Raw genomic sequence first — 26349 nt, 5'->3', positions numbered from 1 at the left:
ACCTGTGCCACTGTTATGAGTGTTGTGGATGCAGTGTTTGCATCAATCTGCATACAGATAGCCTCTCTACCTCAGTCTTGGGCCTTGATTTGAACCTTATGTACTTTTTATGATTAATTTTTTAATGAATTGCTAGAATTAATGCTAAAAAAAATATTCCTTGTCAGTCCACATTCAGAACATCTTGAGTTAGAACATAACATGTAGCTTTGTATAGTTAAAAAAAAATTGGCCTAGTTTTTTGACCAAGACTTCTATATGTTTGTGTGAGGGCTTACAGTTTCAGCAGGTCCAAATGACACTTCCTTTTGGAAAATGACCTCTTCCTTGTTTCTGGTTCAGTTACACACGGACCAGCGAGGTCAAAGAGACGTTGAGGGCTACCCAGGATCTACGAAAAAAAACAAGTGAACCACGTGAAATCCCATGGGCTTGCTCAGGATGCACATCAGTCCTTACCTCCTTCATGATTTTGATTGCCTCTACTCTGTGCTGGGGTGGTGGGTACAGCAGGATCCGGTGGTAGAGGGACTGCAGCACAGGCTTCATCGACTCCACACATCCCACCAGGCGCACCAGCTCTGCGGCGATGTAGCAGATGGTCCGCACCACCGGACCAATCATGGCGGGGGCACTGGAGGAGCAGCCTGAGCCACGGCCCTGATCTGACACCCCCGCAGAAGTCAGAGTGATGGTCTCTTGGGAGACGCCTCCATGGGCTGATGTTATGGTTTTGTCATTGACAGGATTGCCCATGATCACCACCAGGGATGGACAAAGTTGTTTCCTATGAGTAGGTACAAATATTAAACAGTAGCCATCCATCCATCCACTCCTTTCTCAGAGATAAAAACCCAATTGAGCCTTTTATAATCCTGCCAGAGGAATAACTCTTACCAAGTCAGATCAGTGAATCCACGGTGCAGATGCATAGTAGGAGGACAGCTGCTGAGCATGGAGAGAATGCACTCCAGATAGAGTAGCTGGTGCAACTGGTTCTCACTTAAAGTAATAAAAGGAAATAAAAATTAATTAAATGGTTGCAGATTTTTTTGTGACAACAGTAATAATTATTTCCCTCCATAAAAAAAACAAGCATTTGCTTGCATTTTATTTTGCATTTTATAATCAACTCTCCTTACTTGCCAACCCATTCTAACTTCTCACAAAATACAGTCAGGACAGTCACAACGTCCTCACACAGTGCTTCAGTGGTTGGTGAGATATCTGTGTGCATGCAGACACAAACACAATGTTAATAATGTGGATATCAGACAGAAAGGAAATAAATCAATCCATCTTGTTTTTCCCATGCAACTAATATGAAGCCTTCTTCCCGGTATTTTATTACAGACTTGTAGAACTTTTTTTACTTTTGTATGGGGCCAGGGCTAGAAAAAGATACACATAAAAAAATAAATAAAAAAATGAAGTACCTCTGCGCTGAGAAACCTGGGCTGGGAATTCCTCCCCGTCTGCTCCCTGCAGATAAAACACAGATGCTATAAACCGCTTCAACTCAATCAGGTGCAGTTGAATAAAAAACTTGGATTTAGATTCACTAAAAGTCTTTGTCATTAGCAGAAAGAAAGAGAAGCTGGTATGTGTGTGTTAGTCTCACCATGCCCTCTTGTCTGTGGCATAGCTGCAGGGTGAGGTCTCCCAGGATTTGGCTAAGCGTGGCTCGGATGGCAGTATTAATGCTGCGCAGATGACAGCTGGACACATACGTCTCAATGCATACCTGCAAATCCCAGAAACACACATCAACACCACCTCCTCCTGTGGCTAATCCTACTTTAGCATTCCAGCCAAACAGCCAATGAACTGAGTAATGCTTCCTGGGAGGGTTTCTGTCCAGTGAAGCTCATTATCTGAAAGGAGTTGAAAACCCACTACACCCCTTCAGATCATAATTGCCAAAACTCCCAAGAGACATTTCAACTTGGTCACTAATGAAACATGACAGACTGGGAAAATATCCAGCTGTTATTAAAAAAAAAACATCAGTTGACTCTATTACTATTACTACGAGTAGTAGAAAATATCGATACAACAATATTTTGCAATATTTTAAGTGGTGATATTGTATCAATATTTTTGTATACAAATTAGTGAGGTCAGCAGAGATGAGAATCAGCGTGCAACTACAACCTCCACTCCTGTAGATGGCGCTGTACAGCTGAGTTCTTTTAATTAATTTTGGCATTTCAGGCACGGTTAAATCACAAAACACAGCAATCACAGTATCTTGTGATATAATTGGATTGTGACCCATGTATCGTGAGATCCTTGTCAATGCACACACCAACTATTACCTTAACTTAATAAAGGTTAGATGCACAAAGACTTGATTTATTCCTTTTAAAAAATGTATGCATGCATGGAAAACTGGTGGACAGAAGAGGTGAAGAGATCATTTTTGCATGATTATAAGCATTTATGAGCACAAAAAAAAGAGAATAAAGATTAATGGACAGAGCCTACTAGTAAATGAAATTTAATAAACATGTAAATGGGTAGGGTTGCTTCAGGAAGGGCATCCGGCGTAAAACTTTTGTCAAATTAATTGTGCAATCCACCAGACCAACTGGTCCGCTGTTGCCGACCCCTTAGTGGAGTAGCCGAGGGAAGATCATTTGTACTTCATATATTTAATATATTTCAAACTACATAATGCTGAGTGCAGGTGTAATTGTCCAGACTTTTTTATTTGCTATCACTTAAGACAACTGAAGTTTAAACAAATGATCAATGCAGGCTAAAAGGTCAAACCTTATAAAATTTCCAGCCACGCATCATCTGCACCTCAGCGCTTATGTCACGGAAAATGGACCTCCATCATGGAGGCTGTGACTGTTTCCATGGACACAGATGCAATATAAAGGACCAGGAAGGAACTAAATGTTCTGTAGAGGGGATTAGTGTTTCAGGTGGACACCAGGGTTGCTTTCTGACCTGCAAGTCACTAAAACAGCTGGACGACTTGCTTTTCGACCATCTTGAGTATGAATAAAATGTATAAAGCACCCCTCTGTTTCAAGGCAACATGTTTGAAATGCTCAACTCAAGGTTATGCTGAACAGCCTTCATTAACAACACATCCGTCTGTGTGTGTGGACAGAATGGATGGCCGCTCATGTCTGTTTGTCTTCAGTGGGGAGCAGATGGAGATACCTGGTGGATGCAGAGCCATTTACACCTCCTGATGTGCTTTTATGGAGCGTTAATGGATTTCCTGCATCAGATAACACACTTCATGCGGCTGTGTACACCAGCAGTCAGCAGCATGCCGCATCCTGTGCCAGCTGCTGATTCATGCCACCGAGTCCATTTATCAGGTCATTAATGAACAGGGCGGTCAGATGTACAAACGAGCCACATGCATGGAAAGGAGTGACAGTCAACAGTGCTGACTCTCACTGTTGAACATTTATGTTTCTGTTACTGTTTAGCATTAAAGGGTCCCAACATAAAACCTTTTTTTTGTGGTCTTAGCATCCCCTAATACTGTATCTGAAGTTTCTTTCTGAAGTTCATCAGTGGTGCAGAATTACAGTCCCACAATGAGATTTCTCCAGGACGCGCCGTTTCACCGTCTGTAGCTTTAAATGCTAATTAGGAGGAGAGAGGCGGGACAAGGAGGAGAGCAGCCAATAAAAGTTGAGTGGGTATTTGCGGAAATAACATCAACACCATTCACCAACCACAATGTTTGGCGCAGACAGGAAGTTGTTTCGCAGTTTTTCCAGAAAAAATTAAATGAACCATCTGGCCCTTTCTATTCACTGCATGACCATAGACAGGCAAGGGGAATTCGTATGAATGTTAAATAATAGTTTTCATGATTGGGGACCTTTAATGAAGCAGACAGTGAGACGTTTCACAGCCAGTTTGCTATTCAGACTCTGTCTGTCCGTTTGGACTCACCTCAGCGATCTTGAGGATGGAGTCGCCTTTGATTTCGAACGAGGATGAGTAGGTGATGCACAGCAGGACCTGTCGAGGGAGGAGCAGTGATCTGTCAAAACTAATAAATGACGCTGGAAATAAAATGCTACCATGCTCTTTCATTAAATAAAGTTTTGAACACAAAATGGACATTTAAATCTGATGACATGTAAATCTTAACTTTGTCAAGTGGTGAAATCACTTCAAAGCGAATTGTGACTATTTATCCATGTTCAAGCAATTGCAATGGAGTAAATTGCAATGGAGTAAAGTTGAATGAGGTACATTTCTGAGTTTCTGATCAACATAAACAAGTGGTTTAAATATTCATCGAAAGGAGAAAAAATGTCACTGCCTGCTTAATTTATTGAATTCTGCTTCATCACTCGAAATGAACAAATCACAATAAAAATGCCTGACTGATCCCATACTGTACAATAAATGGCATTCATTGTGTCTACAGGGAAGCCGGCACTGACATCTCACTTCCTCAATAAAGGTCAGTATCAGTCATACATAAAAAAATAATGGAAAAAATTAAAAGCCACTGTATGATGTCCTTTAACCTAAGGCCTGACTTCCATCTTAGACAGGTGACACTGACCTTCATGACCTCCACCTGAAGGTCCTCGTGAAGCGCTGGTGTCACCTTAACAGCATGCAGTATCTGGTTCAATAGCTGGTTCTGGGGAGCCTCAGTTTCCACAGATAAAAAGCGATCATCGCAAAGGATCTTCTGCCATTCAGTCAAATCATTGAAGAGACAAAGATCATATATAATAATAAATATAAAATGTACTGTAATTGATTCATCTTAATAAAAGATTTGCAATGAGCCTTAGGATGAATTTGTTGGGGTTTAAATGAATAACATTCCACCTGCATCCCGGTCAGAGCAGTCTGTGCCAGTTTAGAGTTTTTTGATTCCAGGGCCTGTTGAAGAGGAAACAGACACTTCTCTCTAAAGAAAAGGGGGGAAAAGAGATTTGGTTGATAATTAGTTCATGAAATTAAAACTATTCTAATAATACAGGACATGAGACATTCAGGGCAGCGCCTAGCAGATCACAACAGAAGAACCTTTTCAGAATTATAGTCATGTTTGTGGTTTTATCTCTGGCTACAGGTCTCTCTCAATCAAAGCAGTACAATACATTAAAAAACACAATACACTATAAAAATCACAATGAAAAATAAAAGTAACAAAAAGGTACAGTACAGTAAACATTGCACAAAAGCATTGCAAATAAGGTGATACTAAACTGGCACAGAATAAAAGTGGTGCAGACTGATGCTCACCTAAGGAGACTTTCAGGAAACAGGAAATCAGTAATGGAATAGACAGTGCTACAGTAAAAATACCATTTGTATAGCACTGCAACCTAACGTAACAAAGGTTGCTGTTTAATAAAGCGGATTGTAACCTTACCCTGCAAGGAATGGCTTAATAATATGGTCTTGATGGATTTGTGTGGCTTTGCACAGCAGCTGTTCATATTAATTTACATTTACAGCATTTATTAGACGTCCACACTCTGTTAATTACATTCTACTGTTAATAGCCAGTTAATAAAATTCTAAAAACAGAATCTTAATAAATAAGTTTAATATTTAAAACATTCACAGTGGGTCTCTGTTGTATTGTTGGGTGATTCTTCTCTTGCGGTGAATACTGTCATCTTCCCAGAGTGCTAGATTACTTTGGACTTTGGTCCTGTTTGATGATATAAATGATGATATAAAACTGGCCTAATTACAGCCTTATTAATTGACTCTCTAGGAAAATCAGCATCTGTTCAGTGGCCACAGTATTCCGTCACACAGCTATTATTCTGGGAGCAAAAAAACAACCCACACCTGCAGTGTGATGTAACAGGACTGTGACTAAAGCCGTGGATGTGGGCGTTCTGCCCATGGATGGCACTGAACACTGATCATTTACCATGCAGGAGAGTAAATAGTCAAAGTAATTCATTTCTCACCGGAGCTGAGATGGCAATATCTTAACAGATCCATTTTGGGCCTCAAGCGTTTCTGTAAATACAAAAAAGAAAACGAAGACAATTCATTGTAGAATTATTTACATCGGTAGTCTTCGGAGGCACTGACAATACAGGGGTACTGATGATGCAGCAATTTCATATCAGCATGTCAGCCTGCTGAAAGTCCCATTTACGTGCTGGTGAAGTATGCTGTAGTCAGTCACCGCAAACCTCGCACCCATTAAAACAGCAGAAATTGTTCCTCTGTGAGAGCAGTGCATCGAATAAGCAGAGAAATGAGCAGGATTGAAATGACAACACAGGAAGTGTCAGAAAATGCAGTCACTTGTTTAAAGCAGTATGTACACGGTACAGAGGGAAAACACATCAACTAAAACCAACATAAAAGCTACTACTGGACTACAATCTGGATTTTTGTCTCCATTCATTTAGTTGGTTGTTTATCTCACGTTTTATTGGAATTGAGTCTCATAATAGTTACAAATAATGAAGCGCTAGGATTCAATTGGAAGAAAAGTTGTGAATTTTTGCCCGACATTCTGTTCATTCAGCTCGCCAGTAACCAAATACGAACGCTATTAAGGAGTTAAAGTGGGATTTGAATGGTGACGATGCTCGGGGGACAACACCTGCTACACATAATGCGCTAAAATGGATGTTTTCGCTCATTATAATACAGCGCAGTCGGTGGAACGAGTGTTTGTGCTGTGTATTGAAATATAATAGATTTGTATATATTTATCTATATCGGAAGGCGCAGCGGCGCACTGACAGCGCCGCCAACTCACCGCACGCGTGTCCGCAGGCGTCCCGAATGCCTTTAAATTTGCTCCCAGAAGCTTCCTTCTGGAGCCTCCGCAGGATTTCCTCCATGGCCGCGCAGTGCGAGTGCCACCGGGGAGGCCGGAGCAGGCGCGTCTCTCCCGCTACGCCAGCAGCAGCAGCAGCATCGCTGCTCCGCAGACCAACCGCTCCCCGCGCCGTGACGTCAAATCCCTAATCCCGAGCAGGCGGGCAAATCTCGCGGTATGACGCCGGCGCTGATCCGGCTTCAGAGTGTGGGAATACCGGGTGTCGTTGCCGCGTCTTTTTAACATGCGTGGCCCTTTCTGATCAGTCCGAACGGAGAAGCGGAGGTGGCCGCGACTGGGATCCGTCTTCACCCGCTGTAGTTGCGCGGTTAAGCACGAGGGAGGCGCTGTTTGTGCCTTAATGTGGACGGTCGTGAATATATTCTAATAGCAAGGCTGTCCACGTTTTTCTCGATCAGAAACATCATTTTCAGATACATAAATAATCCACCAAAAAGTCAGCCAAACTATTCACCAGCAATGAAAGCTTTACATAAAGCCAGGGCTGTCAAGCTTTTTTTTTTTTTAAGTTTGTCAGTTTTTTAAGTTTGGAGTTAGGTTGGGGTTGGGCATGCACTCAGATTCCTGTGCTATGCAAACACCCTGATGGACTGTTCGTTGAATCTCTGCTCTTTTGAGGCTGCAACCAATATACCTGGAAGATGCTCAGAGAATGTGCAGACCAGCTGGCAGATGTTCTCACCAACATCTTTTACATCTCACTGAGCACCGCTGTTGAGCCACCACCATCATGCCCGGGCCGAAGAAGTCTTCAGCGATGCACAGCTCCAACCACATCATCAAGTTCACAGATGACACAACCTGGTGGGTCTCATCAGCAAGAATGATAAGTCAGTGTACAGAAGAGGAGGTACACCGACCGACAGACTGGTGTAATGTGAACATTCTATTTCTGAACATGGACAAAACGAAGCCCAGCAGCGTCTCTAAACCTCCTGCGGAGGCTGAGGAAAGCCCATCTCCCACCACCCATCCTCACCACCTTCTATAGATGGACTACTGAGAGAATTCTAACCATTTGCATCACCTTCTGGTTTGGGAACTGCACCGTATCGGACCGGATAGTGAGGACATCTTTACAGAATGTGTGGACATTTACTACACATGCTGCATCAGGAAATCCACCAGCATCGTGAAGGACTCTACACACTCCTCACATGCACTCTTCTCCCTCCTACCATCCGGAAAAAATGTACCAAAGAATTCGGCCCCTCACTGCCAGACTTTGCAACAGCTTCATCCCACAAGCCATCAGACACATGAACACTCAAGATTTTTCCACTCTAGACTGACACACACACACACACACACTAGCACACAATGTTCTGTCTAACATGTATGTATCTGAAATGACAATAAAGCTCACTTGAACTTTAATTTAGTTTAACCAAACAACTCCAGCACTATGGCTTCTGCTCACAACTCTGACTCAGTCAACTACTTCCAGGTCATAGAGGTGGCCACTAGAGGCGCTGTTCCCACAATTGCATTTCATTGCCACTTTATTGACTTGAAGTTTCCTTGATGAAATAAGGAGTAATAAATGCACACATTCTGTCAATGTTAATCTTGTCTGAAACAAAATCAAGTTGTTGCCCATGAAAAGGATTAAACGGCACAAGAAAGTCCTAAGTAGAATGTTACTGATTCATGAGAAAGTGAACTGAAAACGTCCTTTATAGAATTTATATATAATTTTAATGGTTATTAATGTCCTGTATGGTGATTGTAATTTGCACTGAGTTAGGGTGTCTGATGAATGCGGTAAATTATCAGTAGATCAGTATCAGTTTTGTAGATGCATTAGACAACTCTGACGAAAGGAAATTGAACATATAAGAGCCGTATTAACATCATTCCTGAGATGCAAATACAATAGTTAACTAATCACATGCTAGAACATCACAAATGTCTTTTTATAAAATAAACACGACAAACATTCTGTGGGAAAGAACCCCCAACCTCCCAGAAAAAAAATATAGATACACTGTAATTCAGTGGTAAAATATATATATATATATTGATGAGTTCCAATAAAGAATAAGTGAGAATTAAATCTTTATTACTTGCAAACAAGCTCATTTCGACAGTGTTGTCCACAGTAATGTTCATGATGCACGTCCACGCCCTTTGATGCTGAAGCTGTGGCATGGGTGCAATTGAATTTTAGCCTGCATTATTTCTAACCTTCAGAAATAGTTGCGGTTATTAATAAAAAATGCTGTGCTTTACCTCCAAAAAAAAGAAGTGGGGATGTGAGAAATATTGTCTTTATGGTCACCCATTGCTCAGGTTGGATGTCTGAACTTCTGATGTCTTTCTCTGATATGCTTGATCAAAGGACAAAGACATTTGTTCAGTGTACAGCTTTTCTAACAGAGTTAGACACTTTGTGGAAGGGAAGACAAATTCCGCTTCCAGCCGTTTGGCATAGGAGAGCCATCGAAGAACTCGACCTTCAGAGATAATACGGAACATCTTCGTGGGATGTTTGGAAGCCTGTCTGGGAAAAAGACTTGGAAGAAACATTGATCAGGATGTATGGTCATCCATTTGTGCCAAGGTTTTTCCAAAAGGTCATTCTCTCAATATACAGGAACAGAACTTCAGCATATTTGACACGTTTGTTTGCAGAAAATGTTTTCGAATGTTTCTAACATTTGTCCCAAAGGTGCATAAAGGTCAATTCTTTCATGTATTTTGGACTTTTGGAAGTTCTTGAAAGACCTACAGTTTCATTGTCTCCTAGGGTATATTCGCTAGATGTTTTGGATGAGGACATTTTTGAGGGTGACACTAGGTACCTGCTAGGTACATTTTCTGGCTAGAAAATGTATCCTGTTATAATGGTCAGCTGCAAATGTACCAAATAGGAATATATTAAGGTTGAATCAATTACCTGTCCTTTTTTACGAATGGAGATGTTCACTTATGATCCTGACCATAGATAACATAATTTCTACTGAGGTGGGGTGTGTGATATATTTCTGAAATTACATTAAAGAATGGACTTGACAGAACCAAGCTCTGTTTTAACACTGGACCTTGCAAACCCACTTTTGTGAAATAAAATCCAAAGTACGAGCTTCATTCTGTTCTGTTTGTAGATTTTTTTTTGGAGTGCTGCACCCATATGATACATGTGTAACACTAGAAGAAAAACTGCACAGGCAGGTTCAGTGTCACGTCCTCTTTAGTGTGCGAGGAAAGAGTATTCATACACTTTAGGCAGAATCTAGCTAATCAAAAGTGAGAGCAGGGAACTGAAAGGGTGCGGATGGCCAGTTAGTTCCTCCTATGCCGTGGCAGCTACGTAGGCCGTATGCTTCACTGCATTTTCCAGGCAGCTTTATGTCAGTGGCCCAGCTGGCAGGTAAGACATTTTTTAATCTGTGAAGAATGGAAAGTGGTATGGCCAATCCAAGTACTTCTGGAAGAGGCAGGTCAGGAAGCCCGCCTGGCGGAAGTTTGTTCCACTACCTGACACCCTTGGATTTTGTATTGTAGTCAACTTCCTGCTTTACTTGTGTCAGTCATGGTGACATTAATCATGGGACCAAGGAGCCTTCACTGAGTACACAAAGAAAGGAAAAAACCAAACACCACAGAAGAGGCTGTTTTTAAAATGTTTATTATCCTCAGTATTTTTCTGCCATTTGACAGGAATGCATGAGAAAAAAGATTGGCTCATTTTTTTTGTCATTCGTGTTTTATTGACATCATTTCATCATGGTTTTTTCTTCCAAAACCATTTCTGAATTCTACATGACAAAAGTTTATTATAAAAGTACCCCCCCCCCCCTCCCCCAGTCCATGGCCCTCCAGAGAGATGAGGATTAAAAGCCATGCACTCTGGCAAAGTGGGCACAAGCCCGCAGACCTTTTGGAGAACAGTTTCACCCCCCCAGGATAGTCCATTCCCAGGCCTGACATTCCAGATGGACTGTCACTTCCCATTTCACTCTCTCTTTCATTCCAAGTCTTTTCTTTCCATGGTATGTTTTGGATACTAGCCCATCTCGAGCAGAAACAAATCAGACTGTGTGAGCCCTTCAGGAAATCAGACTCTTAAAGGCTAAGCGCGTGCACACACACACACACACACACACACACACACACACACACACACACACACACACACACACACACACACACACACACACACACACACTCACACTCACACTCACACTCCAAAAGCGTACAGTCACACACACAAAGCTGGTATGAAAAACTACCCCAGCTTCTCAAATCTCCTTATAGAGATTATTTATGTATCTGTTTTCCCACCAATCATCCATCGCCTGCTCCCAACACACAAAAAAGGGTGTGGTTAGGGCAGGGGGGTTTAAAGCTGTCCACATTCCCGCCTCTCAGCAAGCCAGACAGCAAGGCAAGTAACGTGGGACCACATTCAAGAAAAGTTACTTGGCAGTCTAAGCCAACACCACTTCACACTGGTGACATTTCCCCAAAAGCCTTTACGCACCATGATGACATCATGCCCATGCATCCACCGGTAAGCCCATATGTGAAAAAGTGCCTCCTAGCGGCAGAAGGTATTTGATTCCTGCTTACAAAGCTGACAAAAGACTAAGCGTGCGCCACTTAGCTAAGTACCTCCCCAGAAGAGCTGATATATACACACAGGCATACCACTATATACATAAAACAATGTACAACATGGAAACAAAGCCAGACGACCAAAAAAACTCATCTTGAAGGGCAAAAAGGGCTGGAGGGTGTGAGAGGGGAAAAGAAAAGAAAAAAGCAGCACGCTACTAACCTACAAAGCCATTTTAACACAGATCATGCATACATGTTACCAACTAAACCATATCAGTCGTGAATTAAAACAGTACCTAACTAGACCCCAGAAGCCTCTGTGAATTGATGCCTACAAACTAAAGATTGTCAGAAAGGCTCCAATGTACAACCACATACATTCATTTCCCCACAAAACAATATCCCACTTACAAAAAAGATCTGGCTAAACATGCCCCACTGCTGAACAGCATGCCTTTGTACACATTCTTCACACAGCCCAATCTCTACACAGCATAGCCTTTTCTTTCTCATGTCTTCCTTATTGGGAGAGGGTGTGTATATAGGAGTGAGGTGAAGGGTACGAGTGGCTGGGTAAGGGCTTTATTTAAGGGAAGAGATAAAACTCTCCTGGAATGACACAGATGCATAAACGTTGCTCTCACACTCACATTTGTAAGACTTTTTTTTTTTTTTTGGAATTAACTTGACCATGGGGGACAACATGCTGCTGCTGTGGAGACAGGCTGCATGTGCCAAAGCTTGTGGCCTACAAACAGTGCAAGGCTGCTGATCAATGATTCTGGACCTGTACCGTCACTAATGTTACAATGATTAAGGCAGGGGTTCGGTCCTTCCAAGATCCACAGCAATACAGCAATGTCAGAAAATATTCTGCAGGAGGTTCACACAAGAGCTCCAGATTCAATTAAGGGAAGACCTGAAACTAAGTCTTTAATCATGATGGACGTTGAACAGTACAACTTATGGAAACAGTTCTGTCATTTTCAACATAAACCCAAATGTTTGTAAGTAATTGACAACTGGACATTTTAATGGAATATTGTACATGCTGAAAATGGTATGTGTTGAAAATGACAAGAACCTCAATATTAAAACTACATCACATTTAAAAGTGGGAAGCGTTCTGTGCCTCCTGTTTGTGTGTGTACAGTATCTGTACTGTAAATATAAATGTGTGTGTGAGATCACCGTGTGTGTTTCAGCATGTTAAAAGAAATGCATGTGCATGAAGAGGGAGCCTGGGCTGGTGTGTTCTGCAGCTGGTCAGCGCTGCAGATGTCTGCACATTCACATCAACACTTTACTTTTTCTTAAACTGCCACCTTCAGGACCCTAGACTACAAAATCCATTCACCACCAAGTTATCACCAATCTGCAGGAAGCAAATCCCATTTTTAAAAGACGTAAAAAAAAAAACAGAAGGAAAGACAATTAGAGATCTTGCTGTGCTTGCCCCCCCCCCCAAGAGTAGTTGCAGTGACACCATACTGCCTCCTGAGGGAGCTGGAGAGCAAAGGCTAGGGCAGCTGGATGGGTTAGGTTAGGGATGTCCAGGAAGTGTGGGGGCGGGGTCTTTATGAGGGAGGTGTAAAGGGGACGCCGTCGTCACTAGGCGTGGCGGTGTCATCACTAGGGTCCAGGCTGTCTTTGGGGCTCAGAGTGCTGTCAGAAGTAGGCGTGGGCTCTTCAGAGGTTGGAGGAGTGTCAGGGAGGCTCTCCTGCTGACCATTGGTGGTGGGCTCACCATCTACCTCCGTGGGGGTGGGCGGAGGAGTGTTGGCCACAGCATTGAGGCTAGTAGGCACGGCTGTTTTGAGGGGCAGCTCGGTGGGCGTCTGCGGGCTCTGGGGAAGGATTGTCACGGTGCGAGGAGAAGAGGTGTGGAGCAGAGTGTCGCTCAGACCCATGGAGTCGCTGTGCACCAGGGCAGGAGTCTTCTCCACCAGACGCCACTGCATAATGCTGGTGTCTTTACCTCCAGTGGAGACCAGGTGACTGTCGCTGTGCAGGAAGCTTACGTTGGTCACATGACTGCTGTGGGCACTGTACTTGTGGCTTGGAGCCTGTGGGCGGAGCAATAAAATTTGTCAAACTGATGAATACAGACAGTATCAGTCAGTGAGGTACAAAGCAGCTAATGGATAGTTCTCAAAAGTTCAAACGAAACTAGTGTCCCGCTATATACAGTACAGGCCAAAAGTTTGGACACACCTTCTCATTCAATGTGTTTTCTTTATTTTCATGACCATTACAAGTGGAGACCTGGCCTCCACAGTCACTGGACCTGAACCCAATCGAGATGGTTTGGGGTGAGCTGGACCGCAGAGTGAAGGCAAAGGGGTCAACAAGTGCTAAACACCTCTGGGAACTCCTTCAAGACTGTTGGAAAACCATTTCAGGCGCCGACCTCTTGAAGCTCATCGAGAGAATGCCAAGAGTGTGAAAAGCAGTAATCAGAGAAAAGGGTGGCTATTTTGAAGAAACTAGAATATAAAACATGTTTTCAGTTATTTTTGTTAAGTACATAACTCCACGTGTTCATTCATAGTTTTGATGCCTTCAGTGAGAATCTATGGTCATAAACATAAAGAAAACACATTGAATGAGAAGATGTGTCCAACCTATTGGCCTGTACTGTAGTCAAACTGAGGGCAACTGCATTGGGCAACACAGAAGGACAGTTGGGTTTGGATCAGACTCGTTTACTACGCCCTGAGATGGGTAGTAAAGATAAAAAAATACCTTGGGTCTGGAGCATGGATACTGGAAGAGATGGACTTTGCAGAAGTCGTCAGCCAGAGCGATGACCTTCCTGTTGTGAGACCTAATAAGGGCGTTGATATCTGTTCCATCAGAGCCTTCTGGCCACACTCCTGTAAGATGTGAGTGTCAGTACACACATGCAGGTAAATATGGACATTAAGGGCACTATTCTCAAACTGCTGCTAAGTGCAGTGCTATGTGCTAAGGGTGGGGCTTGTTTAGTAGCATAAGATTAGAAATGCATAAATAAGCAGTGTGCATGAGAGCTGTCCATCATCTATTAACTACTGTTTATAAAAGCATAATTAAGGTTTGTGTTCTGGGTGACAGAAAGCTGCCATCATATTTATGTAAATCCTAAGGACATCTTACCTTACCTGAACAAGGCCCATGCTCAGTGCCAATCATCAGTTAAATTTTTTTTTTGCTGTATTCACATTTTATATATTTTTTATATTTTTAATTATTCCAATTAATCACCTGTAGAACAATGAGAAAATATAAAGAAATAACATAACATACATCAAATAACATAACATACGCACAATCAACTCTGCATTTTTTTATATATATATAAAATTTTATATATAAAATAAATAACATGTATGTTATGTTATTTCTTTATATTTTCTCATTGTTCTACAGGTGATTAATTGGAATAATTAAAAATATAATATGATACTGTGATTTTACAGAGAAACGCACAATCAACTCTGCATTAACATAACAGAAGGATAACAGAGACAACCAGATAAACATTGAACAACAAATGAGTCACCACCAGGGGGCGCATCGTCCCCTAAGAAAATACTTCACTCTATCAGTACACAAGTCAGTGGCCAACATCTCACACATCACAGATCTCCTGCACAGCCCTCATGGGGCATATCAGTTCCAACTGTGGCAGTGCAGTTTGGCCCTGTGGCTCACCATTGCTCCAGTCTCATAAAAACTCAGGAATTCTGGAGCGGGGGGGAGCGCTGGTATTCTGGGCCCTCACTAAGGAGAGCTACAAACCAGATGGCACACAGTGACAGACAGTACAGTCTAGGGGGTGGGTGATGCATGAACTCAGCAAAAAGTCTCCCTATTAGCATGACTGCAACAGGATTAGACAGAATGGGAACGACATGCAGGTTAGCCTGAGTGAGCCAGGGAAGACCATGGCTATGTCTTGCTGTAGCCTGATATGTATGGGTTCCACTGCTGTTGGAAAAACAATTCACAAGACCAGGATCCTGACAGTGAAGAGAGAGACACTGGAGATGAAATCCTAGAGATGGAGGAAGGGAGACGCTGCACAAGGCTCAGCGGAGGGGGTGGTGGATTTAGGCAGAAGAATGGGACAGACTGCAATTTGTCCCCGCACAAAGGAAAATGAAGGCTTCAACCGTTTTACTTCCTTGTGTTATGCCAGAATTTTGTGTTGCAATCCTTTTAAAAAAGGATTATACACAAATAGACATTGACAGTACTAAATAATCGAAATATAGAACACTTACCAAACACCTGAAAGCCCAGTACACAGGTGTAGGTGGCCCAGTCGATGTCTTTACACTCTGAGCGGTTACGGATGAGCTTACAGCCATTTGGAATGTCCCCTTAGGAAAGGACACACAGAGACAAAGAAATTTATTTTAAACCTAAAGCCAATCCCTTTAATCAATAGCAGGACAAGAATATTTCTGCAGGGTAGCTGTGGGGGAAGACAGTGGCACATCTACAAATATCTGTCCGTCAATCAACACACACAGTCACTCAGACACTTACAGTAAAGGATTTCATAATCTCCTGAGTTGGACATGATAAACTTGTTGTCAGGGGACCAGTCAAGATGTGTAATGTAGCTGGAATGTCCCTGGAGAACAGAAACTCATGGTTATCTTCACAGAAACACTGACATTTGACATTTTTGGAATAAAGCAAATCCACCTTGTATTGCTGGACTCATAAACAGGTTTTCCATTCAAACTATAGCAAAACAAGTTTTTTTTTTCCTGAACTATGGAAATTCATTCACACATTAATGTTTGCACAAAAACTGAAAATGTGTTTTGACTTTCACATCTATCCATTTTTTAAAATTAAAGGTGGTTTCATGCCTCCTGACTGGCAGAGGCAGTGTATCAAAAGATGTCACTCTGTGCTGTGCCGAGGAACCCCACTGCTGCTATAAAGGTGAATGACAAGTGACAGTATGGCTTCTTCTTCTTCTGGGATCATGGAGATCATGCAGGATCATGAGGATTTTCCACTCTGTCCTCTATGAGCTGTTCTCCTGTTGAGTTCTGCAAGCTTCATGGGCCCTTGCAGTGGGGTACAGTGCACCTCTCCCTTCCTTCCATTCTTTAGCGTAGATACAATGACCTCAACTTGAGTCTGGCTCAGTGATGGGCTAACCATGGTGTTGCATACATTCACAATTACAACTCACATCCATCCATCTCTGGATTTCCAAATGGGACCAGGACAGTCCACTGGCACAGGAATTGCCAGAATGCATTTCTGGCAGTCCATCTCATTTGTGTCCAGAGGAACAGAAACACCTTGATCATGGATTGGGGGTAAGATATGGTCAGATAAGAGTTTTTCCCAGTGAACTAATGTTGTGCTCGCCTGGCAGTCAAAGCATATTTCTGTATTTTCCAGGACTGGTGCAAGGTCTAGAGTATGGATCTGCAGCAGTTTGATGCTGAGAAATCAACTTCCACAATCAAGGTGTCCTTTTCCCACTTGGGGTGGGAAAAAATAAGCTTAGTGGCATGTGAAGATGGCCTTTATAGCAGAGGTGAGGTTATTCACCACAACATGGATTGACCTTTTTGGTACACAACTCTTTCTCTGCAGCAAGCACTACAGAGATATATCCACCCAGACCACTCATATTACCATGGTTACATCCGTAACCAACGTTAGCCATGGCTACAGTTAATCCAATTCATCCCCTTTTTCTAGTTTTGGTAGGAATGCTTTGGACGCTGTCATGATTTGCCTGAGCCTGATAATGTCATTGTACACTTGCCCTTTCTAGGTATTCCCATAATGCCTTGCTCAGATCGATGACATTCACTGAGATGAATAGGTAGCAATTGTTCACTCACTTCATTTCACTTAAGTGTTAATGATGCACCTATCAAAATGGTAAGGGTAAAAGTTTAGGATATAACAGGATGGTGGGAACTCTCAGTTCAGGGTAATGGTGTACAACGCACACATAAACACACACACACACACACACACACACACACACACACACAAACACAAGAATGTCTATAACTTCAACTTCCAAAGTTGGGCCAGACAGTCTGCAGCAGTTGAGTACATATTATCACACAGACATCTACTGCAAAGAAATTCATCTCATGCCTTCCTTCTGACACACATACACACACGCAAACATTATTTCAAAAGCACATGCATGAACTCATACTCCCAAAACACACCTTCACTAACAGAGAGTGAACAACTCACAAGCAAGACTCGCTGTTCCCAGAATCCTTTGTGCTCAGGCCTTAGTGTCTGCATTTGCGTCATGATTCTCTTTATTGTGTCTCTGTCTGCACCAGCACAGTGACCTCAGTGAAGACCATGTGCCATCTGCCAACAGTAATAAAACCTGGACATTCCAACAACGTCTTCATTCTCTCCACTACCCTTATGCTCTTTAAACGCAAGACGGTGTTGAAAAAGCTTTTCTACACTTCTAGACAATCTGGCCCTAATGGTTTTCCCAATGCCTTGAAATCTGACTGTGCACACAGACACACACACACACACTCCTGTTAGTAGTCATCCCAACACAGCTGACCACAAGAAAACAATCCAGACCCAAGTTTTCATGCCAGCGACCTGCTGTTCTCGATTAGCTCCCCGTCACCAGAGAGAGACGTAAAGACGGAGGGTGGGAGACTGACCACAGACTGACAAGCTTCCAGGCCAGCATGCATTTATTTACAATAAAAAAGCCACTAAAAGCAGATGAAGAACACTGGTATGATTCAGCGTCTCTGTGTGGGGCCTGCACTGGTGTGGGTAAAGACCGGTCTCTCTAACACGCTTCATGAACCTGTAACCCCGTCTTAAATCTCTCTGTCCAGTTCTCGTTCAATTGAACCCTAACAAGACAATGCCTCTTCTGTTAAGTCATTCCACACACTTCACAGCCCACTGCCCCACATGTGAACATGCACACACACACACACACACACACACACACACACACACACACACACACACACACACACACACACACACACACACACACACACATATTCACCTTTATGCGACTAAAGTCACTCTATAAGAATTATAAGAGTTGAACAAAAAAACTAAAAACTAAACAAGAACCCAAGAGGAATGGGTGGAGCTGAGCTGGTGCGGCACACTCACAGAGCACTTTCCATATCTGCTGTACTTGCGGCCCTTCTCCGACACTGTGTAGAGGTAAATGAAGTTGTCGTGTGATCCCACTGCCAGCAGGGTACCGTCTAAAGAGAGCAAGAAAAAAAAGAGAAGGAACGTGAGATGGAAATGCACGTTTCAGCCAGCTGGTCAGCAGTAGGGACCAACCTGCTGTCACTCACACGGCCCAAGAATGAGAGGAGGAGAGAGAAGGGTTTCAGCTGAGCAAAGGGATGTTAAAACATTACACACTAAAGGTGCAAAACACCACACATTTCCACAATAATAAGCCTTGTTTCTGTGATAAGCCTTGTTGCTGTGATATATAGAGTGGTAGTAGTCTAGTGGTTAACACACTCGCCTATGAACTCGCCCAGGTTCAAATCCCACTTACTACCATTGTGTCCCTGAGCAAGACACTTAACCCTAAGTTGCTCCAGGGGGACTGTCCCTGTAACTACTGATTGTAATTCGCTCTAGATAAGGGCATCTGATAAATGTTACGATTTCAAAACTTGTTTTCTGTATCAGTTCAGAATTCATACAATATTGACCAGTTTATAGATCTGTCTTATTAAAAATGAATGAGTGGGACAGCATGGATATTCATGGGTATAAGTGAAAGTGAAGTGATTGTCATTGTGAAACACTGCATCACAGCACACAGTGACACAACAAAATGTGTCCTCTGCTTTTAGACCATCACCCTTGGTGAGCAGTGGTCACCATGAAAGGCACCCGGAAAGCAGTGTGTGGAGACGGTGCTTTGCTCGGTGGGATACCTTGGTGGTTCGGGATTCGATAACGAGTCTGCTACCTGCTTAACCTGCTAGGCCACCACTGCCCCAACTAACACGTGTAAGTAGTAGCAGGTGGGTTTGAGCCAGATTTGTTTGAGGTGGATGAGGATTAGGAAGTCCCTCAAAATGGACTCCTATAGTTTAACAGGTTCTCCTTCTTAAACAGAAACTAACTAGCTGGCAGATCTCAGATGGCAGGCTGCTATGCTGTACTCACCCACAGAGAAGCGCATGACGGACAGCTGTTCATTTCCATCTGTGTGGATGGCCACCAGGTCCCTTGTTTCTGCGTCAAGAGCATACCACCTATGAAAGGACAAAAAATGGGATATAGAGCAACCAGATTCCTTAACACAGACTATAGACTTTTTCTCTGGACACTGGTGGTAGTAGCCTAGTGGGTAAGACACTCGCCTGTGAACCAGGAGACCCAGGTTCAAATCCCACTTACTACCATTGTGTCCCTGAGCAAGACACTTAACCTTAAGTTGCTCCAGGGAGACTGTCCCTGTAACTACTGATTGTAAGTCACTCTGGATAAGGGCGTCTGATAAATAATGTAAATGTAAATGTAATTTCCCTATTCATAGATGGGGAAAAACTGGATTCATTAAAAACAGAAAAGGTTACACACGACGGAGCAAATGAATAATTATTCTCAGCCCAAATACCATTAAAAAGACTTTGATTCATTGGATGATATTTTCTCTACCTAGTGATGAACAGATTTGACTTTTGTAGGGGTTTTGTATGCTGTGTTCAGGCACTAAACTCCTAAGCTTTTCTGATCCCATAACTTTGCACCATTGCTGCAGGCATCTTTTAAATTTGTGTAGTATACACGTTACGTCCATGGGTGGGATTCTTTATCTGCCGGTGACTGTGGAGATGCATGGCCCTCCCTTCACTGAGGGATTTATCCGAAGATGATTTATAAACTGATGTTTATCCGTATTTATCCATATTAGACATAACCTGCTTGGTTAGACAAGGAAATTGATTTTTCTACAGACAACAAGCCAGTGGGTGAATCACTGAAATATGGATGGATGGTGAAACATTTAAAATGTGAAAAATTCAAATGGGAGCTAAACTGATTAGATTACCGGCATACGATCCTGATTTAATGGCATCATTGTGTCAGATTGTCAAAACAATTTGGACATTTTTTCCTTGTATATTTTATGCACAGTTAAATGCCATAATAAATCTTACTGTCACTGTTCCTATGCAATCTTTTTTTGCAATTATGTTGACATTGTTTCTAAACCCTGCATTGGTTTTATCCTGCAAAACATATTGTGCAGTAAAGTACAGTACAGACATGCAGACACTTACTTTCCAGAGTGGGTGCCAATGGCTACTACTGCACCACTAGGATGGAAGTCAGCACAATGTCCATGCTCCTGACACAGAAATATTAAGATAAATCATCACAGACATCGTCGGACCCCTGTGGAATTCAACAATGATGTTACATACGTCCAGGAGTCTGGTCCATTCCAGCGAGTGGTCCACAGAGTTCCAGAGACAGACCTGACGGTCCTGAGCACACGTGAGGAAGAGCTCTTTAAAGGGGTGCGATGCAAGACCCCACAACTCATCTGTGTGGCCCTGAGGGAGAAAGAGGACGATGTGAAATGAGAGGAATGAGCTGAACTATTCTGTGTCTTTAGCCTCTACAACTCACTCAGCTGCTCATTACCCAGCATACTTAATCATTCTTCAGATTTTATATTATTTAATTTACATTTGCTCTGTGTCCTTGTGTGTCGGGCCAGTCATTACATAAGCAGCTTAATCTGGGATTAATAATGTGTTCTGATTCTGATTCGTACCCGCCTGAGACTCAGAGCTGCCCCCCTCCTGCGCGTGTGTTTACGGAATGGAGGTGCGAAATCAGCAATGGAAAAACACAGGTCTGGGTTACAGTAACACGACGCAGGGCTGGAGGAAAATAACTGGCTCACTCAGAATGGAAACGATACGGATGTGGGCGGGGTCTCAGGCATTTCCCGCCATGTGGTGCTGGCATGTGGGGGGTGTGTTCAGTCTCCTCTTACTACACTCATACCGCCTCATCACCTTATCTGCGAGAGCAGCAAAGTGTTCCACTCTCATACTACGCTCATCTTCTCTGAAGATGCTACAGCTAGAATGAATTACTGACGAAGCAGAAGTCTCTCACCTGCACCTCCACTTGAAAACCATCATTAAAAGTTCCCCTCAGGATGAAGTTGCGTGACGTTCCCACCAGAAACTGATCCCCTTTCCCCTCAGCCACAGCTCGAATAGTTCCGTATTGGTCAGGGACCTTTGGAGTAAAGTTATATACAGTAATCATTGCTATATTCTACTGGATTCATTTATTAATCAGGGAATGTCAGATAAGCAAACCTGAGAAGAAACAAAGTGTCCACTCAGCCCTTTTTGATGGTGTGTAATTATTTCTGAGGTTTTAGAGTCTATAGAAATGACTGACAGTTTTCACACACCCAAACAACTCATTCTGGATGATTTAAACAAAATAGGGGCAGTGGTGGCCTAGCCTAGACACTACTCTGGAGTAGTAGTGACCCAACTGCTGACCCAACATTTGTAATACTGCATGTGAAGATGATTGGTCTAGATAGGTTAGCAATTTAAACGACGAAACATTTAATATGTTAATGTCATTAATGTGACAAACTGTATAACATCCGCATGATTATGCATGTTCAGTTCATAAGCATAAGCATAGTTTTATTAAGCTGTTGTAAATTTTGTAAAAAATTGTAATTTAACCTCGAGGCATTAAGAGTTTTTTTTATTTCTTTTAGTCGTGTGTTAGTGTGAATATTTTTGCTTCATAAAGTATGTAGCATTTGCAAACAAGTTAAAGAACCACAATGACCTTTGTGTATGTGTGCGTGAAACAGGCATTTACAGTAAGGATGTAAATTGTGAACTCACTGGTGGTTTTATGAGTGTGTAATGCCATGTGTTTTATTAAAATGGGTGTGTGGATTTGTTATAATATTTATCACAGCCACACAAAAGCTTGAATCCATGTGATGTGTGTAGTGATGTGTGTATGCGTGTGTGTGTATTGTATACCTCTATCTCTCTCTCTTGGTTAAGGTCATGGTCCCAGAGGATGATCTTGTGGTCCTTCCCTCCTCCGGTCAGCAGGGTCCCGTTCCTCATCTGACACAATGTGAACACACTGCCATCATGGGCTTTGATCTGACGAGTGATCTGAAACGCTCCTGTGTGGAACACACATACAGCAACCCACATTTAAGGAACTGGTGGAAAAAAGTGGAAACAGTAATACTCTGGTGGGGGAAGGGATGGGAACAGTGAGGGAGACAAAAAGAGACAAAAGAGACGGAGGGGTCATAAATTGAGTCTCAGACGGGATTTCTGGGAAGAGGATACCACAAATTCTTCACATTGGCTGATGTGGTCTGCGTCTCTGGGCACAGACTTGCTCTTGTTTTTTCCAAAAGGGCCTTACAAAGAACTGTGTGTGTACTGTTGTGTTTCTGTCTTGTGTGAACACTTCTATGTATCAGCATGTGTATGGTAACAGTTTAAATATATATAGTTTTTTAAATTGGTATGTATGTGAGAACTTAAGGTTGAGTATTTCTGTGTGTAGTGGTGCAATAATAATAATATCTGTGTTTTACTTATTCTTCCAGATGATCAATGCTCTGCAAGAATACTGAAGATCAGATGAAGAAGCAATGCACATGCACTTACACTCACACACATTTGAATAGCACCTGCTCGCTCCCAATCTCCTGAATTAGCAAGTGCGGCAGCACTAGGAGTTGGTATATTACCTACTACCTGGCCACTCAGGCACTGTGCAGCAGAGGAAAATAAAGTTTGGCTGATGGAGTAATGCTGGCAGTCGTACCCTCATACCTGCCCGTCAAGAGTAAATTTGAAGATGAATAACTCAGCAGAGCAGCCTGCGCTGGACACATTCGGTCTATGAAAGACTTCAGTGGACTAGGTTCACGAAAATCCACCCTAATGATGGAATACTTAGGGTGATACACTCTGCAAGTCTGTAACTAGTCATTCGCACTTCAACCAGACACAAATTTGTGGCCTATTTCCAACCTAAACATTATATGTTTGTGTCTGTGTCTTCGTACATTGAGTAGATTTTTCACATGCATGTGGTTTAATGTACATACCTTTAGGACCCTTCCCTGGAGATGGCTCTACGGTGCTGCGGCTCCACACCAGCATGACCCCCCCGGAGTCTCCGGTCAGAATGTCCCCATTGCTCAGGAAAGCCAGACACTGTACAAACTTGGGCTTTTCGTATTTCTGCCAGAGGACAAGAGTCACAGTGCTTTTTATTAGTTTTATTGGCCACATGATAGCCCCGTGCAGCCAGTTAACATGCTCTTCTGCCAATAATAATATCACCCTACATATGTCTAGAAATGTTTATGGCATTTATAATATAATATTTATAATGATATAAATATAAATTATATTTATATTTAGAATACACTCTAAGACAGAGTTCAAATGCTATGTGCAAGAATTATAACGTGGATTTCTTAGCAGCGGAAGCAGAATGGTAAAAAAAAACCTCTGATGGTATGTGTTTGTGTAAGTTTTATCCTTAAAATGTGGGCCTATTGATACACTATCTGTAAATGAGTATTAAAATATTAAAATTAAAATGATGAGTAAGTGTGTTTTTGTGTGTGTGCTCACCCCAAAAATTCCCTGTTTTCGAGCGAGCGAGGTGCCGGTCCAGGTCCAGAAAAAGACGTGGGATTTACCACAGGTGACCAGTGTGTTGGCATCAGTGGGATGGAACTCAACGGCCAGCACTACTTCATTAGTGGTCTGGATAGAGGGCGGAAGAAACACAATGTGAGTGTGTAAGTATGTGTGAGTGCTGTAGAGCGGGTAGAGTGGTTCACCTTAATCTCAGCGATCTTGGATTTTTTCTGCCAGTCCCAGACGGTCAACATGTGTTCATTGGAATCATCAATAACACTGAGGTGAGTGCCCGAATCCTGGAAATAATAAAAAGATGCAGTCACTGTTGCACACACACACATACACACCTACGTTGCACAGTCATAAATGCCTGATTGCACACATTAGTGCACGCACAGACATGTAAAAACTGTCTGTGGCATGACTAGAGCATTTTTGAGGTCAGCACCCAGCATTTGTGATTTTGTCTGCATTTGGCAGGGAATTCCCAATCTCACAAACAACAAAGAGAGGGTCATCTGGAATGAGTGTCCCCACAACGATGAATGAAATACGGGTCACTTTGCGTGCATAATGTAAGGTCATTGTTTTCTGTATGACTGGGAGTAAAGTGTATTAGGAATGTGCTGAGAATGGCAATAAAACTGACAGAATAGGGAATTGTTTAGTATGACTAGGGACCCTACACAGATCCAATAAAATAATTATTCCTCCATCCACCCCCCCCACTCAAACATTTAATCCACCCATTCATTTATCTTACTGCTTTGGAGAAGGCAATGGAGCCCACTCCTCTCTCAAAGGTTCCAAGTCCGATGATACTCAGAGTGCAAAGACTGACTGAGTCCCACACCCTCACATGCGGCTGCAGTGGCTGGAACAACAGAAAGAGGGAGAGACTATTTAGCACAGAATGCCATGAAATAACACCTGAAATTTTTAGGAAAAGGTTGCGTGAGTCAGTGAGGAAGTGAGAATGAAAAATCTGTCATCACTAAAGCCTTTTACAGACATGTTTTGCATGTCAGAGGCTAATTATCTGTCATTACATGCAATAATGTATGAACCACATCCATACTCAGTGTGCACAATGCCAGAAGGGAGAAGACAGAAAGACCTTTTTTTTGTGTGTGCAATTATGTCCATTAACTTTTGAGAATTTTGCTGACTTTTCATCACTAAGGGGTGTTCATGGGTAGTGTTAGGTTGAGGCATAGAAGATTTGTGTTACATTTATATTTTGTTTGGACTGGGTAGATGGTCACAGTTTTATTATCTGTATCTATTTGTCTCAGTGGTCCACACAGTGTTGTCTGAGGGAAGAAAACACACATTCACAAATCCCTCATGAATTCTACAGTGTACACGAGACCAGGTTGTTGGCTTCATACTTGCAGGAATTAAAAAAAGGGACAACAATTACATGCTTTCCCAAGGGAGCTCTTGCTTCATGACACAAATTTCATACCAAATGTACAGGTCATTTCACATTTGGAATACATACGTTTTAAAAAATGACCACAGTCCCCAGGATTACAAAAAAATAGTGTGTGTTTAAGGAGCTGCAGTAACTTACACGCCCATCTTTGTCCACACCGGCTAACTGTCCAGTGGCAATGCGAATTTTATCTGGGTGGACAGCCAAACTACAAAAGAAACACACACACACACACACACACACACACACACACACACACACACACACACACACACACACACACACACACACACACATATATGATCTCATTACTATCATGAACACAGCCACTGTGATGTGCAACTCTCATGTCAGGATTCTGCTAAAGTTGGCTAAAAACATTAAACACACCGTGATTATATATGATTATATATCTGAAGACATGAATAAAGTCAAAATTTTCCCATTTCCACAGGTTCGTGCCTTCACACTCAATCAACTCTGTACTTAATTTGAAATTTAATTCCCTAAACAACACATAACTAATCAGATGGAATACCCAATACAATGAAAATGCTATTTAATTTAGTCATCAATTTAGGAAAATGGAAGTAAGTTACATAGAAGTGTGGGAAAAGAGGTACAGACAAGAGGTGACAAGACAGAAATCCAGTTGCCAAACTGGATCCACTTCTTCAGTGCTGTAATTTGAATAAAGAAACATGCTACCAGCTACCATCAGAGGTATACATGTATTCAAGGCATGATGGTCTTTCCGTTTTTAAAGATACCAATGCAGTGTGTGGGAACGGTACTTTGCTCAGTGGTACCTTGGC

General features: G+C 42.4%; 2 protein-coding genes across 9 annotated transcripts in view; both read right to left on the bottom strand.

Annotated features, from left to right (window-relative positions):
* arfgef3 (ARFGEF family member 3) overlaps window positions 1-7120 on the bottom strand; it is a 28639-nt gene extending 21519 nt beyond the window's left edge. For 4 of the 5 annotated variants that reach the window (XM_028989239.1, XM_028989242.1, XM_028989241.1 and 1 more), the window contains exons 1-11: window positions 6743-7120; window positions 5934-5985; window positions 4831-4912; window positions 4556-4687; window positions 3931-3999; window positions 1622-1744; window positions 1437-1482; window positions 1143-1227; window positions 898-1002; window positions 460-787; window positions 279-391 (exon numbers count right to left, since the gene is read on the bottom strand). In XM_028989239.1, coding sequence (XP_028845072.1) covers window positions 279-391; window positions 460-787; window positions 898-1002; window positions 1143-1227; window positions 1437-1482; window positions 1622-1744; window positions 3931-3999; window positions 4556-4687; window positions 4831-4912; window positions 5934-5985; window positions 6743-6827 — 1220 coding nt within the window. In that variant the 5' untranslated portion in view covers window positions 6828-7120. The remainder of the gene's footprint in view (window positions 1-278; window positions 392-459; window positions 788-897; window positions 1003-1142; window positions 1228-1436; window positions 1483-1621; window positions 1745-3930; window positions 4000-4555; window positions 4688-4830; window positions 4913-5933; window positions 5986-6742) is intronic. The other variant, XM_028989240.1, reaches the window with a different exon arrangement.
* Window positions 7121-12022: 4902 nt separating this feature from the next.
* Window positions 12023-26349, bottom strand: part of eml4 (EMAP like 4) — a 44682-nt gene continuing 30355 nt past the window's right edge. For all 4 annotated transcript variants that reach the window (XM_028989263.1, XM_028989261.1, XM_028989264.1 and 1 more), the window contains 15 exons: window positions 25673-25742; window positions 24860-24970; window positions 24297-24392; window positions 24085-24219; window positions 23550-23685; window positions 22453-22604; window positions 21545-21670; window positions 20839-20970; window positions 20695-20762; window positions 19574-19662; window positions 18545-18642; window positions 15926-16013; window positions 15658-15756; window positions 14135-14265; window positions 12023-13455 (listed from right to left, as the gene is read on the bottom strand). In XM_028989263.1, the coding sequence (XP_028845096.1) occupies window positions 12967-13455; window positions 14135-14265; window positions 15658-15756; window positions 15926-16013; window positions 18545-18642; window positions 19574-19662; window positions 20695-20762; window positions 20839-20970; window positions 21545-21670; window positions 22453-22604; window positions 23550-23685; window positions 24085-24219; window positions 24297-24392; window positions 24860-24970; window positions 25673-25742 (2020 nt within the window). In that variant the 3' untranslated portion in view covers window positions 12023-12966. The remainder of the gene's footprint in view (window positions 13456-14134; window positions 14266-15657; window positions 15757-15925; window positions 16014-18544; window positions 18643-19573; window positions 19663-20694; window positions 20763-20838; window positions 20971-21544; window positions 21671-22452; window positions 22605-23549; window positions 23686-24084; window positions 24220-24296; window positions 24393-24859; window positions 24971-25672; window positions 25743-26349) is intronic.

Source organism: Denticeps clupeoides, chromosome 8 (genome assembly GCF_900700375.1).
Source record: "Denticeps clupeoides chromosome 8, fDenClu1.1, whole genome shotgun sequence".
In the NCBI taxonomy this organism is placed as follows: domain Eukaryota; kingdom Metazoa; phylum Chordata; class Actinopteri; order Clupeiformes; family Denticipitidae; genus Denticeps; species Denticeps clupeoides.
This window is presented reverse-complemented; position numbering and strand designations above follow the sequence as displayed.